This window comes from Microtus oregoni, unplaced genomic scaffold (genome assembly GCF_018167655.1).
Source record: "Microtus oregoni isolate MIOR12 unplaced genomic scaffold, Mior012 000060F_ref0000265, whole genome shotgun sequence".
Lineage (NCBI taxonomy): Eukaryota > Metazoa > Chordata > Mammalia > Rodentia > Cricetidae > Microtus > Microtus oregoni.
In genome coordinates, this window is record NW_024543870.1 from 3,957,413 (window position 1) to 3,972,162 (window position 14,750).

A 14,750-nucleotide genomic window follows, 5' to 3' on the forward strand; every position below is an offset into this window, starting at 1 on the left:
TTGTGTGCGTGCGTGCGTGCGTGTGTGTGTGTGATGCCTTGGGAATAATGAGCATTTTGTTCCTGGGCAGTAATAAATCCTGTGAGAAGTAGGTGTGTTCTATACAGCTTTGTTCTTTTTTTGCTAAGTCTGTGAAATAATTTGCTCTGATACAACTTAACTTGAATAATATCCTATCCTGAGTCTTCCTCCATGGCAGTACATGTTTCTGCCAGTACTGTGGTCATCTTTTGGGAATTACATGTGGGTAAAATGTATGTGTAAGCCATTATACCACTGTAACTAATGCATAGGCAACAGTCTTCCCTTCACACTTAGAGTCTAAAAGTGGATGTGAAGTGGGGGGTAACCTTTCCGAGAGGTTCTATAGAGCTTGTCAAGTTCACACTGAGCCATGCCATCTGTCTCCACAAGGGCTCAATGCGTAATCCATATCCCACGCTTTGGTGTGTGTTCAGAATTTCCTTTTATTGGTTTTTCATAGACTGTGTTGTTTCAGAACAAAAATGCCCATGTGTGATTTTTTAAAGATGTACTGGGAACAAATAAAACATTTCTAAAACCAATCACTATTTACTGAACTTTTATTTCCTCGCGATCTCATTTAAATCTTGCCAATAGCACCCTCTCTCCCAGAAATAGTTCAGTGGTTGCCAGCACTGGATATGCTTCCAGAAGACCCAGGTTTGATTCCCGGCACATAGAGCTCACAACTGTCTCCAACTCCAGTTCCAGAAACCTGATTGATGCCTTCTGGCTCCCATGGCACTACGTGCATGTGGTACACAGACATACATGCAGATAAAATACTTACATACATAAAATAGGGAAAAAATAGGGGGAAAGCAACTGATAAAGACTCAACATCAGCCTTGGGGTTTCATGCATGTAATCTGTACACCCACAAGTGTACCTAGACACGTGAACATGCACACATTGTACATACACATGCTAAGAAGAATCTTTTAGAGAGATGTGGACAAAACCCCGAAAAGGCAACCTAATTCATTTTTAATGCACTAAATGTAACTAGACTAGCAGGCACATTGCGGCTACTCTGGTGGGGGTTAGGGGGGTCTTGTAGTTAGACCTCAACACCTGAGACTGAAAACATCAAGTGGCTGCAGGCTGTCCAGACAGAAGCTAGAATTTCTGGGAAGAGGGAATTTAATTGAGAAAGTGCTCCCAAGCAGATTGGCCTGTGGGCAAAATGGATGCATTTTAAAAGTTGATTGCTCTGGGAAGGTTTCAGTTAACTGTGGGGGTTTCCACCCCTAGGCTGATGGTTCTGGATTCTGTAAGAGAGCAGGCTGAGCAAACCACGGGAATCAGGGCAGTAAGCAGCATTCTCTGATAGCCTCTGCATCTCCTGTTTCCAGTTCCTGCACTAATCTCCCTCAGTGAAGGGCTGTGATGTGGAGCTGTAAGCTAAAATAAAACCCTTTCCAAACTGCTTTTGGTTGTGTTTCTTACAGTAATGGTAACCCATATCCAGCCCACACCTCCCACAAACCTCTCATGACAGTTCTGTGCAGTTCCTGTAAGCCAATTGTGTCACCCTCGGGAGTGAGTGTCGCTGCAGATGAGCCATCCCTGCCTTCATCAGTACTCCTGGTTTCTAGTAGTCTGCCTCTGGTGAATGGGTGTGAGTCTGTCCACATGCACCACCCACGCTATAGCAGAAACCACATTCAGAGAAATGTCTTGAACAGTCCGAATCCTGCAGCATGTCTAGCACTGTGTGTGTGTGTGGGGGGGGGTGGTAGGTACTGAGAAACTACATTCCCTGGCTGGCCTTAAACTCACAGAGATCCACGTGCCTCTACTTTCTGAGTGCTGGGGTTAAAGGTGTTTGCCATCATGCTCACCACACCCCAAACCACACACTTTTTATCTCTGTTTGCCTCCTTGGTCACTCATCTAAAGTTATCTTGGATTTCAAGATGAGTAAACACCTTTTTGGTGAGATTCCAAAACTCCCCTGATCAACAGCAGCAGGTTTCACAGATCACACCACCTCTGATGAGAGCCACCACGCTGCTGGTGGAGTTGCACCTTAGGGGAGCAGTCACAGTCGCTCCCCTCAGTTGATGGCCTTGCTGTCTTCTCCAAACCCTTTTTAGAATCATAAGAGAAAATGACCCACTGGCCCAGAATGCCACCTGCTCTGTTAGTTAAGCTCTGTAACGGAGACTGCTCTTACATTTCCTGGATGCCCAGACCCAAATAATCACACAAAAATTATATTAATTACAACACTGTTTGCTGCCCAGACCTAAATAATCACACAAAACTATATTAATTACAACACTGTTTGGCCAATGGCTCAGGTGTATTCCTAGTCAGCGCTTACATCTTAAATTAGCCTATTTCTATTAATTTGTGTATTGCACGAGGCTGTACCTTGCTGGTAAGGTTTTGGCATCTTTCCACAGCTACATGGCGTCTCCCTGACTTCACCTTCTTTGATCCTACATTCTGTTTAGTTTTCCCGCTTAACTATATTCTGCCAAAGCATCTTTATTAACCAATAGTAATAAAACATATTTATGGCATACAGAGGGGAATCCCACACCAAAACTCCAAACCTCTTGATTAAAATCTTGTTATCCCCGCGAGGGTAAACGAGGTCACACTTTACTTGGCAATCCTAGCGTGGCCATGCCAATTGCGTGTTTTTCCTGCATTTCAGCACTCTTGGTTTATTAGCATATTGTGGGTGACTGAGCCTAGATTGTTGTGACACCCATAGTTGAGTTTTTGCCTTAAAGTTCTGGTATGGTAGCATGCTCAAACCCTCGTATTTGGAGAGCCAGGGCTGACTAGAAGCATGAAACATGGGTTTTACATTAACGAGTAAGGCTTCAGAAATAGATCATTCCTTTTGTAAGAAAAGTGTTTTTAGTACTATTGTGTATGCGTGAGGATCGTGAAACAGCACTTTGTGCCTCATCTGTCAATCAAATAACAAAATGTGAGGGGAGGGGCTGGCATTGCAAAGCCATTTTAAAATCAGGAAACAGCGTTTCTCAGCCCACATAATAAAACGTGAGTGATGGAGGAAGGTCATTGGCTAATAAAGGCACTGCCCTGGCCCATTTTATTGGTTAGAGGATAGGTGGGAGGAGTAAACAGAACAGGACGCTGGGAGGAAGAGGAAGTGAGGTCAGAGACTCCACCGCTCTGCTCTCGGGAGCAGGCGCCTCAGGGAGATGCCATACTCCCAGCTCCCAGGCAGACACACGCCATGAAGCTCGACCCAGGATGGACTAGGCTAGAATCTTCCCGGTAAGACCGGTGCTCACTGATTATTAGAGATGGGTTGATCGGGATATCAGAATTAGCCAGTAAGGGCTAGGGCAGAAGGGCCAAGCAGTGATTAAAAGAATACAGTTTGTGTGTTGTTATTTCGGAGCATAAGCTAGCCATGTGGGCGGCCGGGTGTGGGGGACGCAGCCCTGCCGCCCCATATTACTACATTTGGCGCCCACGTGGACAACTGCTTTCACATAAAGCCTGAGACAGCTTGGGAAGTAATTCTAGAACAAAATGAAAGCATTGTGCCTGGTTTCTTGGTAGCAGCAATTTCTCGGTTCTACTCTGCTTGCTAGAGGCAAGCATGCGCTTTCATCTAAGAGAGGCTTCCTGACTCAGCTTTAGCTGCAAAGCCTGCGGCTCATTAAGAGGTCCTGCCACGAAACACTTAAACGGTGTTGACAAAAAGCTGAACGCATCCTTTTCGGTTTTCAGCCGTAGCAGGAAAAAAGCTGCGCCGTTTAAAAATGCCGGCTTTCTGGGCCATCCTGCCAGGGCAAACTCTGACTGTTTGAGGCAGGAGGGCCGGCTAAGGAGAGAGGACTTGTGTGTTGTCTGTTGTAGCTCACTTGCTGGTAGGGACCTTGAAATGCCATACAGTTGTTGCAGTAAACATGGCTACAGCCTGTATATCTGCCATGAGGCTGGGAAGCTAAGGAATGGACTGGATCTAGCTGGCAAAGCCACGCCTTTAATCCTACTGATATTGCTTGGTAAATTAAAGACTCATGTGGTCAGAAAAAGAGAGATGTACAGTAAAGAGCGATTCAAAGACAAAGAAAATTTTTAAATGGTTTACAGTGTGTTAAAAATATATGCAGACTAAAAGTTGAAGTTCTTAAAGTAAAAAACATAAAAAAAGGAAGAGAGTTGTTGTGTGTGGTAGCACACGCCTTTAATCCCAGTGCCTAGAAGGCAGAGGCAAACAGATCTCTGTGAGTTCAAGTTGTACTAGTTTACACCTTTAATCCCAATGCCTGGGAGGCAGAGACAGGCAGATCTCTGAGAGTTCAAAGACAGCCTGGTCTAGAGAGTTACTTCAGGTCAAAGATACAGAGAACCTGTCTCAAAAAGCAAAGAGTTAAAAGTAAAAATAAACAAAATAGAGGTTAAAACAAAGCTGTACAAAGATGGAAAATACACAGAGAATCTTGATACTGTATGCTATTATGCTCTCTTTGAATTATTTGAATGCTGAGGAAGGAGCAACAGCTGCTAAAAGATATTTATTTATAAATACTGCTGAACTAATCCAACATAGATATCTTGAATTTGGATCTAAGGATATGATACTTTGGAAAAGAGTTTCTTATTTTGTTTTCACAGAGGATGAGACGCTGTTCATTTCTTCTATTCCGATTTGGTATGATGGACCACGTCCTCCTGAATGGTTCCTGTGCACGCCTTCAGAAAATTGCTTCGCTCAACTGCCAACTGAGATAAAACTAGCACACAGGTTATACCATGAAAGACCTAATTAACGACGCCCCCATTCAGCAGGAAGCAGTTTGGAGAGAAATAACTGCGCCCATATTCCCAAAAAATGTTTATAAATGTTCTTTTACATTTAAAGGGGGATATGATATAGATATGAATAATTTGCATTAGTATAGATTTTGCTTTATTGACAGAGATTTAAGGTCAATTTTGTTATATGTATAAGTGTTTCTGATTTTGATTAAGGTATTGTGATTGTGTAGTTCATTTAAATATGTACTGTATAATTAAGAAATATAGGTTGTTAATGGATAATCATCGATAATAGTAAAGCTTGTAGTCATGTTAATTAGATTTTCTAGATATATAGAGATATATTTTAGATAGACATTCTTCATGTCTTTCAAAGATTACAGAATAGGACTTTTCATGACAATGAGACACGTCTGCTCCTGGCAGCACCAATCTACTTCAAGAGGAAGATGGGCATCGAAGAGGCACCTTATGGAGTTTGATAGCCATTTGGGCAAGAAACTGCTCTTGCCTGGACTATTGCATAAACTGGACACAGAGAACCCGCAGAGAGAGGACTACTGAACTTGCCTAAGGTGAGATGATCTTTTGGGGTTCCTGATTCATTTTGAAAGAGTCTGCGAGACATTCTGCAGGACACAACAGATAGTGACTGAACTGACTTTGAATTTTCCTGCTTTATGGAAATGTCTGCTGGATACCATGGGCCTGAAGGCTGAAGATGGATGCCCCAACGGTACAAAAGAACTTTGGGTGACTGTCCAGGCAGCGAGATGTCTTTGTCATTTCTAGAACTAAGTTTCTTAGTTCTTGTTTACTTAGGTAATATATCTTTCTGGAGTCTTTGATGGAGTTAAGAATAGTTAGTTATAGTTATAGTTTTCCTTAGTTATGATAAAGATTATTGTAACTTTTGCTTGATAACTGTTTTGTTATATGTAATTTTGCTATGTTTAAGCCTTTGTTTTTGTTTAAACCAAAAAAGGGGAAATGATGGAGGAAGGTCATTGGCTAATAAAGGCACTGCCCTGGCCCATTTTATTGGTTAGAGGATAGGTGGGAGGAGTAAACAGAACAGGACGCTGGGAGGAAGAGGAAGTGAGGTCAGAGACTCCACCGCTCTGCTCTCGGGAGCAGGCGCCTCAGGGAGATGCCATACTCCCAGCTCCCAGGCAGACACACGCCATGAAGCTCGACCCAGGATGGACTAGGCTGGAATCTTCCCGGTAAGACCGGTGCTCACTGATTATTAGAGATGGGTTGATCGGGATATCAGAATTAGCCAGTAAGGGCTAGGGCAGAAGGGCCAAGCAGTGATTAAAAGAATACAGTTTGTGTGTTGTTATTTCGGAGCATAAGCTAGCCATGTGGGCGGCCGGGTGTGGGGGACGCAGCCCTGCCGCCCCATATTACTACACGTGAGGGGCGGGGCTGGCATTGCAAAGCCATTTTAAAATCAGGAAACAGCGTTTCTCAGCCCACATAAGCACCATGACACATGCATTCAAATGCACTCTAAATAAAAAATGTAAAAATTCATTAAACATACATGCTAAAAACAAAATACAGCAAAAACTCCAGAGAAATTACAAGTGTGGTGTCCCCCACCCCCCAGCTTCTCCAGGCCTCAGCTCCTGGCTCCTGAGATTTGCTGTTGCTGAAGCCAGTGATGCTTCTCGGGAGAGCCAAGGTACGGCAGGAGACCACTGCCCTGATTGAGCTTTATTCTGTCACTTGGTAGCAGAACAGTCAGAATTTCCTGGCTGCCACGCTACCAGGAAATCCTAACTGCCCAGCTGCCTGGGCTAAAAGCATCTCTGAAGAGCTTTTTATGTTCTAAAAACGAGGCCATGCATACACACGCACCACAAACAGCACCTGCATAAACAAACTATGGTCAAGTAGAAGCGGAGCGGTTTGCAGACGAGAATCTGGAAAATGTTTGCTTTTTAGTGGCTAATGTTACTGACTCGATACTTTTTTTTTTTAAAGTTAAGAGGAAATAGGGAAAAATAATGTTGATTTTTGAAAATACAATTCCAGTTTTTACAGGGCTATGGAGATTGAGAGGCACCCAGAGCTACTGTGGCAACAGTTGTTATCAAAGGCCTGGAATGTGCTATGGTGCCAGTCCAGAGAGACCACTCACCCCTGATTCTCCTCTGGCGTGGGATCAAACTAACCCTGCCGAATGACAGCAGCTCAGATCATTATTGCAGTTGCCTTAACCCCAGAGTAAGCCAGCTTGTCTTTTCTAGTGGAGTGAAGCATCCAGGTCAATCTGCTGAGGCATGATGAATCTGCATGCCATATCTATGTGGCTGAAATATCCCCAAAGGGGACAATCATCTTCGCATTACGGCAGAGGCTGTCTGCTGATTGACAGTGGTTAGGTTGAACCTAAGAAACTACTGAATTTTAGGTGGGAAATTCAAAATCAGCAATCATCTGTGGTTCAGCCTGATATTGTTGCTATTTCTAAAATTTGGGTTGCCTTTATGGAAAGACAGAGACGAAAGGATGAAAAACAATTATTCTGGTAGGATTCAGAAAAAAAGTAAATTGATTAAAATGAGTAGGAATCTCAGTGGGAAGCAGAAAAACCAGCAGTCATAGATTGAAACAAACAAGGAGTCTGTGAGCTTACATTCCAGGACTGACTTGTTCATTAGTTGTGGGAACAGAGGGGTCATTTTTGGACAGGGTAATGATAATGAAGTAAAAGTCTGTGTACCTAGGTCACCAAAACAAGGAAAATACAACATACCCAAAACTGTGCAGCCAAAGGAAGTAATTAATAATTGAGTTCTCCATGGCCCACGGAGCCAACTAAGCAGGGCTCACTGTGGCTAACAGAGACTGAAGAGAAAATCAGGGAGCCTGCATGGATCTGGGCTAGGTCCTCTTCAAATGTCATGTTTTGGGGTTTTGTTTGTTTGTTTTTGTGGGGCTGCTAACAGTAGGAGTGAGGACTGTCTCTGACTCTTTCGCCTGCTTCTGGGACCCTTTTCCTCCTACTGGGTCATCCAGCCTCAATATAAAGCTATGTGCCTAGTGTTACTGTAACTTGTTATGCCATGTTCGGTTGATATCCCTGGGAGGCCTGGTCTCTTCTGGAGGGATATGGAGGAGTGAATCAGGGGGAGAAGGGAGGTGGGGGTTGGTAACTGGGAGGAGGAGGGGGAGAGGAAACTAATATTTTTATAAGAGAATAAAAAGGTAACTGAATTCTCTGCTTAGCACTGATCGTACTTATTGTGAGATAAATGAAGATAAAGTATTTGAAAAAGCAGCAACAGTATAATTTGTTCATAAATTCAAATTATTAACTCAAGGAAAGAAGACATCACAGGATTTTTCTTTTATAATAATTTTGTAGTATTTATTCATGTTGTAGTTTGTTACGTGAATCTACTGAATCTTGCATGTTAGCAAAACCATTTATTGCCTAGGGAACTTAATCTGGACAAAATGCTGTATTAGGAAACTGATAAGTACTCTAAATTCTCTATAAAAACATGGGAGTTGTGCAAGAGAAGACACAACCCCTGGAATGATTCCTAAAAGACATTAATTACATTTTACTAGGTTTTGAATTTAGTGTCTGGTTCTAATAATATAAGTACAAATATGCCCAATATACATCAGACCAGAAAGTTAAAAACATGATACATACATCTTTCTCCGTTCCTACACTTGATGGGTAATCTAAAAGGGCAGGTTATAGGTAATAGTGTTTGTATTACACTAAAATGTACAAAGTCTCAAAAATAGCAAAAACTAGATACAGGTAAAATGGAAAATTTACATATAAAGTCATTATCATAAAAGTCATTGACAGCCTTAATTAATTACATATTCCATCCAATGATCTCATAAATCAGAGCCCTTAATTTTCTCGACTCATACGTGACTGTATTCTTCCCAATGTGCATTCTCTCTTCCTCCAAGGGCTGTTCTATAACAGCAGGGATGTTTCTGCCATAAAGTTCACAGTGCTCTAGAAACTGGACACATTCTTGAATAACAGTGTCCCTCAGCATGATCGTGTGTTTTGACATGTTTTCTAGCAAGGACAGGAAGCATCTTTTGGCATAATACCACGTATCAGTTCCTAGCTTTTTATGGTAAGGCTCCAGGCTCTTGATAACCCTGGAGATACCAAAGTCATAGTTTCCTTTGGCACAATAGAGTGTTCCTATCACCAAGTTCACAATGCAGAGGTGGTAGATTTTCTTGTCTGGGTCACCATAGGAGAGTTGTTCTTCCTCCTTCTCAATCTTCCTCATCAGCTCCTCGGCTTCCTCATTCTGACTTGTCATAATGTAGGAGACACAGAGGTTGGCTAGGACAATGGCGCTGACGCTCAGGATGTTGTCGTAGTTCTTCTTGACGATGGGCTCATAGAAGCCGATGGCCTCTTTGTACTTGTTTTCCTGCATGAAGAGGACGTGGGCCACATTCAGCTTCCACACATCATGGTCATTGCAGAATTCCACAGATTTGCGGAAGATCTTCTCCACCATGGGATAGTTTTCGAGATTCCAGTAGATTTTTGCCTGGGCCATGAGGACAGGGATATACTTCTCGAGAGTTTCATCATATTCATTCACAGCCTTTTTGGCAGATTCATCATCTCTGTTGTGTCTTGCATCCTGCACTTGTATGGTGAGTCTCCTGAGCTGCTCAGTCAGCATGCCAGCTAGCCCGTCCAGCTTTATGAAAGCCTCTTCAGGAGCTGTCTGGCAAGTGATCATGGCATCCAAGAAGTCATAGAGATAGGGCGTGAGGAACTTGTACGTCAAGTGGGCATTCTCTGCCAGGACATCAGCTGCCAGGTCAAAGTACTCATATTTACAGTAGAGCAGCAGCAGGTTGCCGAAGGTCTCTGGGGGAAAGGGGTTCTGCTGCAGCAGGAACTGGAGCTTCTCAAACCCCTCCGTAGGTCTGGCATCCATGTTCATCAGAGCCTGGTTGTGCAGGGTCACAGGGTCCAACTCTTCCTCTGCCCTGGGCGGCATGTCAGTGAGGGCTTCCTGGGCTGCCTCATAGTTTCTCAGTTGGTACTCAATGGCTGCCTTGAGGTTGAAGGCTTCGACCAGTGCCGTCTGGTGAAGGACTAGAGTGTTGCCAACACTTCGAACATCAATGCCTTCGGTGGTCATGCCCACACCTAGCTCTGGGTGCTGACGGATGCCTCTCTCAATGATTTCAGCGATGTGCTTTAGAGCAGGGGCATACTGACGACTGCTGTAATATGCCAAAGCCAGGTTGTAAGATACATCAGGCTGGTAGCCAGAGGCCTGCAGGGCTGCTAAGAACTTGGAACAGGCAGCTTCGTAGTGTCCCTCCTTGTAGAGCAGACAACCCAGGTTGATCTGGCCATCATAATCATTCTCCCCTCCACTGTCCTCCACACCTTCCCCACTCAGCAGCTGCTCCACCAGGCTCCTGGCTCCTGGCAGGTCGCCCTCGCTGTACTTGATAGCAGCCTGGAGACGAAGGACGCGAGTCTGATAGGTGGGGTTGTCCAGGAGGAAGGCGACCCGTGTGGCCTCGGGATACAGGCAGGCCTTGTACAGCGCCTGGGCCTGGTAGAGGCGGTACTGCTCGAGTTCCGGGTGCATTTGGCTCAGCTGCTCATAGCACTCTGCAGCGAGCTCGAACTCCTGCAGGCGGTAGTAGCAGTAGGCCAGCAGCGACAGCCCGGCGCGGCTGCGGGGGCTCCTCTGCAGCTCGGCGGCCAGCAGCTGCGCCGCCTCTGAGTAGCGGGAGTCGCGGATGAGCCGGTAGACCACGGCCGTAAACTCACCGTCGGGGATCTGCGAGCTGCTCAGCCCCGCCATCTTCACCCAGATTGTTGTGCATCCTCGTTTCCAAGGCAATAGGCCAAGCGGAAACGGAAGTTGTTCAGAAACTACTTTGCTGCAGAAGTATCATGTTGTGAATAACAGCGACCTGCCGGCGCGATTTTATCAACTTCTAGCTTATTTTTGAATCACTATAGAGTGTGGAGAGACAGTGGAGACTGAACAGGAAACTTCTCTAGGCGTTTCAGACAGCGCCACTGCACGTCCCACCATGCACCGGGTTCTTGTTCGCGCTACATTCTGGGAGATGTAGTTTCTCCTGTTTGACGTGTTTCTGGGATTGGGTGTCTCTCCCAGTTCTGTAGGATAGGGCATCTGTGCCTGTTTCTATGCTCTGCCTGCTTCCTTTTGAAGGTGAAGTAAAGTTTGCGTGTGAAGGTCCCTTGAGATGCCGAGAGTTAGGTGTTCCATGACGTTTCGAGTCGCTTAGCGATTGTGACGCGAGTCATCACTGGAATTCGGTAATTCAGTATATTCTCGGCAGCTGCTCTAAAGTCCACTTTCTGAGAACGTTAGCAGGCATGGACTGCCGTATTTCGTTCATTTCGTTCGAGGGAGGGCAAAGAAGTGTCTGCATTGTGACTGGCTCTGCTTTAGATTTAAGTACCCCCCCCCCTTTTCTTAGATGACGACTGTTAGGAATGTAAATTGTTGCTTGAATTGCTGAAACGTGGCTTTGGTCTTTTCCTTCTCCAAGGAAAAACATCAAAGCTCACATTTCCCCCTCTCCAATGTTTTACTCTTCTAATCCTCTACAGTTAGAGTCTAAACTCTACCAAACACTGTGGAGTGTTTGTCAGAGACATCATCAGTCTCTTCTCAAGCTTGTAATGGTGTTGGGTATGACTCAGCTGGCTAAAATTTGGATTTTTTTTTTTTTTTTTAGATAAAATAGGAACACATTGCCAACTCCTTTCCTATACCCACGGTTAATCTGAACATCTCTAGGCAGATATCATTCTCTAGGTTCTGTATTATCATTTGGGGGGAGGTTATTCTGTATAAATTTAATTTTATATTAGTATATAGGCCAGCAAAAAACTACAGAATTATGAAATTATATTCAATTTTTATTGAAAACCACATCCATAGTTTTGGCTAATACGTGGGAGCTATAAATATAATGTTTAGTCAAATATTAGAGAAGGGAGTAAATTAGAAGAATATAAAACTGTTCTGTCCAAGCGAGGAAGTGACAAATTATATGATTTTCAACAATAAGGCTGTAATTTATGGCCGTGTGTCATCTGTAGTAGCTCTGCTAGGCCCCTGGGAAAGTCTTACTCCACAGACTTCCATGATCTCCCCTGGCCTGGCTACCACCCAAGACAAACAGACTGATTGAAGGCATGACTTGGCTTTGTGATTAAGGGTATTGTTCACCTCTTTAGTAGATTTGCTGCCCATTCATCTTCTCTGTAGTTACATTTTGGAGCCAGCAGCAACCGTATTTCATGGCACTCTCTTCAGCTTCTCACAAACCAATCAGAGCTTTCTGGAAATCTGTGAATTGCAGATGAAGGGAGGCTCTGGCTCAGAACAGCTAAAATAACTTGCCCAAACCCACATTGATATATAGAAAGGGGGAGCCATGCTATCTTAAAAGCTAATATCAGAGGGAAATAATGACTAGTGATTAACCTAGTCATCATGTCTGGACCCATATTTTAGGGAATATTAGTAACTTGTGTAACAAGTCTGTCTTTGTCCCATAAGCCAGCTCCCAAATAATGATGTGGAGACTTACTCTTAATTATGAAAGCATATTCTTATTCACTATCTCTTATAACTTAAATTCACTCATATTTTTATTAATCTACATACTACCTTGTGCCTTGTGGCTTTTACCTCTCCTTCTACATGCCCTGCTTCCTCTCGTCCGGCTGGCAATTCCACCTTTCTTTTTCCCTGAGACCTCTCTGTCCCCAGAAGTACCACCTGCCTCTTCTGGCCTACTATTGGCCATTCAGCTCTTTATAAAACCAATCACAGTGAAACATCCTCACATGTGTAAAGGAATAGCCCGCAACACGCTTGCTTTTTAAAATCATTTTCTGATTAAAAAAAAAATAGTCTGGTTTGGGCAGTAGAAATCTGGCCTTTGTGACTTGAGTTATAGCAACAAGAAGGTGTTCAAAAATAATTCCTGGGTTGTAACATAGGTACCAGACACTGGTTACATCTAGAGAAAGGCTCCAGTTGACACTTAAAATCCTCCACTAGAAAGAAGTGTAAGCCGGGCGGTGGTGGCGCACGCCTTTAATCCCAGCACTCGGGAGGCAGAGGCAGGCGGATCTCTGTGAGTTCGAGACCAGCCTGGTCTACAAGAGCTAGTTCCAGGACAGGCTCCAAAACCACAGAGAAACCCTGTCTCGAAAAACCAAAAAAAAAAAAAAAAGAAAAAAAAAAAAAGAAAGAAGTGTAGGTGGAAGTTTCTGCCCCACCCAGTCCCACAGCTGTTCAGTTCCAAAGAAACACACAGAGGCTTACATTAATTATAAACTGTTTGGCCTATTAGCTCAGGCTTATTATTAACTAGCTCTTACAACTTAAATTAACCCATAATTCTTGTCTATGTTTAGCCAAGTGGCTTGGTACCTTTTTTCAGCGAAGCATTCTCATCTTGCTTCTTCTGTGTCTGGCTCGTGACTACATCTCTGCATTTTTTTCTTCCCAGAATTCTCTTAGTTTGGTCGCTCCACCTATACTTCCTGCCTGGTTATTGACCAATCAGCATGTTATTAAACCAATATGAGTAACAAATATTTTCAGTGTACAAGAGCATTGTCCCACAGCAAAGAAGATCATTTCTCAGATAGTCTACTCAATATACCTGGACAAGAAAAGTTTGCATGGTGGGGAAGAGACAGAAATCTTCAGTAAATAAATAAATTAATAAAGAAAAAAAAAGAAAAGTTTGCATGAGTACTAAGGAAGTGAGAGGCTGTACCTCACATCAGAAGCATGAAGTGTGGCTCTAGACCAACAGAGGAAGCTGCTGGGGAAAGCAATTATAACCAAGCCAAGACTTTTTCCAACCTGACCTCAAGCTGTAGAGCTGTAGGCCTTTGTAGTCTGACGCAGGGTTGAATGTAGACTGGCAGATGCTGTGTGACTGTGTGTATGTGTGGTCAGGGACTAGGGGGGATCCCTCATGCTGGAATGGTTGACTCTTGCTCTTTGAAAACAATATTCAGAAGGCCAATCAGTGTTTTAAAATCCATACACATTGAACCGTGGTAAGCTTCTATTAAATAATGATAAGGAGAGAACAGTGTTGGGTCCAGGGGGTCACGCAAGGATGGGGACTGACCACAAAAGTCTAATAAACCAGAAGCAAACTTTATTCCAGAAACCAGATTCCAGGAAAAAAATCTCCTCGGGGCACAAAAAGCTTATCAACTAGCTGAGACCACAGCCAGAGATGGATTTTGTAAGGCTGTGGCAAAGGCTGGTTTGTAAGCCCATCTTCTTACAGTAAGGTGTACCAAGCATTAGGTCTGAACAAAGGAATTTTTACAACCTCGAGGTAAAACTCAGATTGCCTTTCATCACAATCTTCATTAACAGAGTTTTTCAGTTAAACTAGTGTTTGTACTTAATCTGTTGTCTTCCTTGGTATTTCCAGGTGGTGTTTACTGAAGCCCTGTGCTGTCCCCTTTGATGCTGCCAGTGTCACATAGCAGGGATAATGAGTAACCCAGAGGTCATGTATCTATCTCAGCTCATATTCGTAGGCTAGCTCTCAGTTTTCAGAGAGACGCTCAGGCCTTGTGAATAGAGCTGTAAAGCAGAGTAACCCACAGTTGATAGTTAATCCTCAAGCTGCTGAGAATGCTGTTGACAGTCTGTTCTCATTCTCCTAGGCTTACAAGTTTATATTTGTTTATTTCTACGTTCTTATTTCTGGAATCTACATTTTTATATTCTTAGTCTTGGACCCTTCAAACTGGGGACAAGAAATGCCCTTTGCTTCTTTAGTTTTTTGTTTGCTGAACTGTGCTTACATTATGAAAACATTCTTATTCAAATGATTTCTTTCTTTCTTTTCTTGTGTGTTTTATTTATTTATTAAAGATTTCCGTCTCTTCCCCG

General features: G+C 43.6%; 1 protein-coding gene across 1 annotated transcript; it reads right to left on the bottom strand.

Annotated features, from left to right (window-relative positions):
• Positions 1–8,161: 8,161 nt before the first annotated feature.
• LOC121439293 (tetratricopeptide repeat protein 30B) lies at positions 8,162–10,774 on the bottom strand. The gene has a single exon (XM_041639771.1). It carries the CDS (start codon positions 10,629–10,631, stop codon positions 8,637–8,639), a length of 1,995 nt encoding a protein of 664 aa, XP_041495705.1. The 5' UTR covers positions 10,632–10,774; the 3' UTR covers positions 8,162–8,636.
• Between the last annotated feature and the right edge of the window lie 3,976 nt (positions 10,775–14,750).

Coding starts and splice junctions, on each gene's coding strand:
- LOC121439293 (XM_041639771.1), bottom strand. CDS start 10,631: ATGGCGGGGCTGAGCAGCTCGCAGATCCCCGACGGTGAGTTTACGGCC.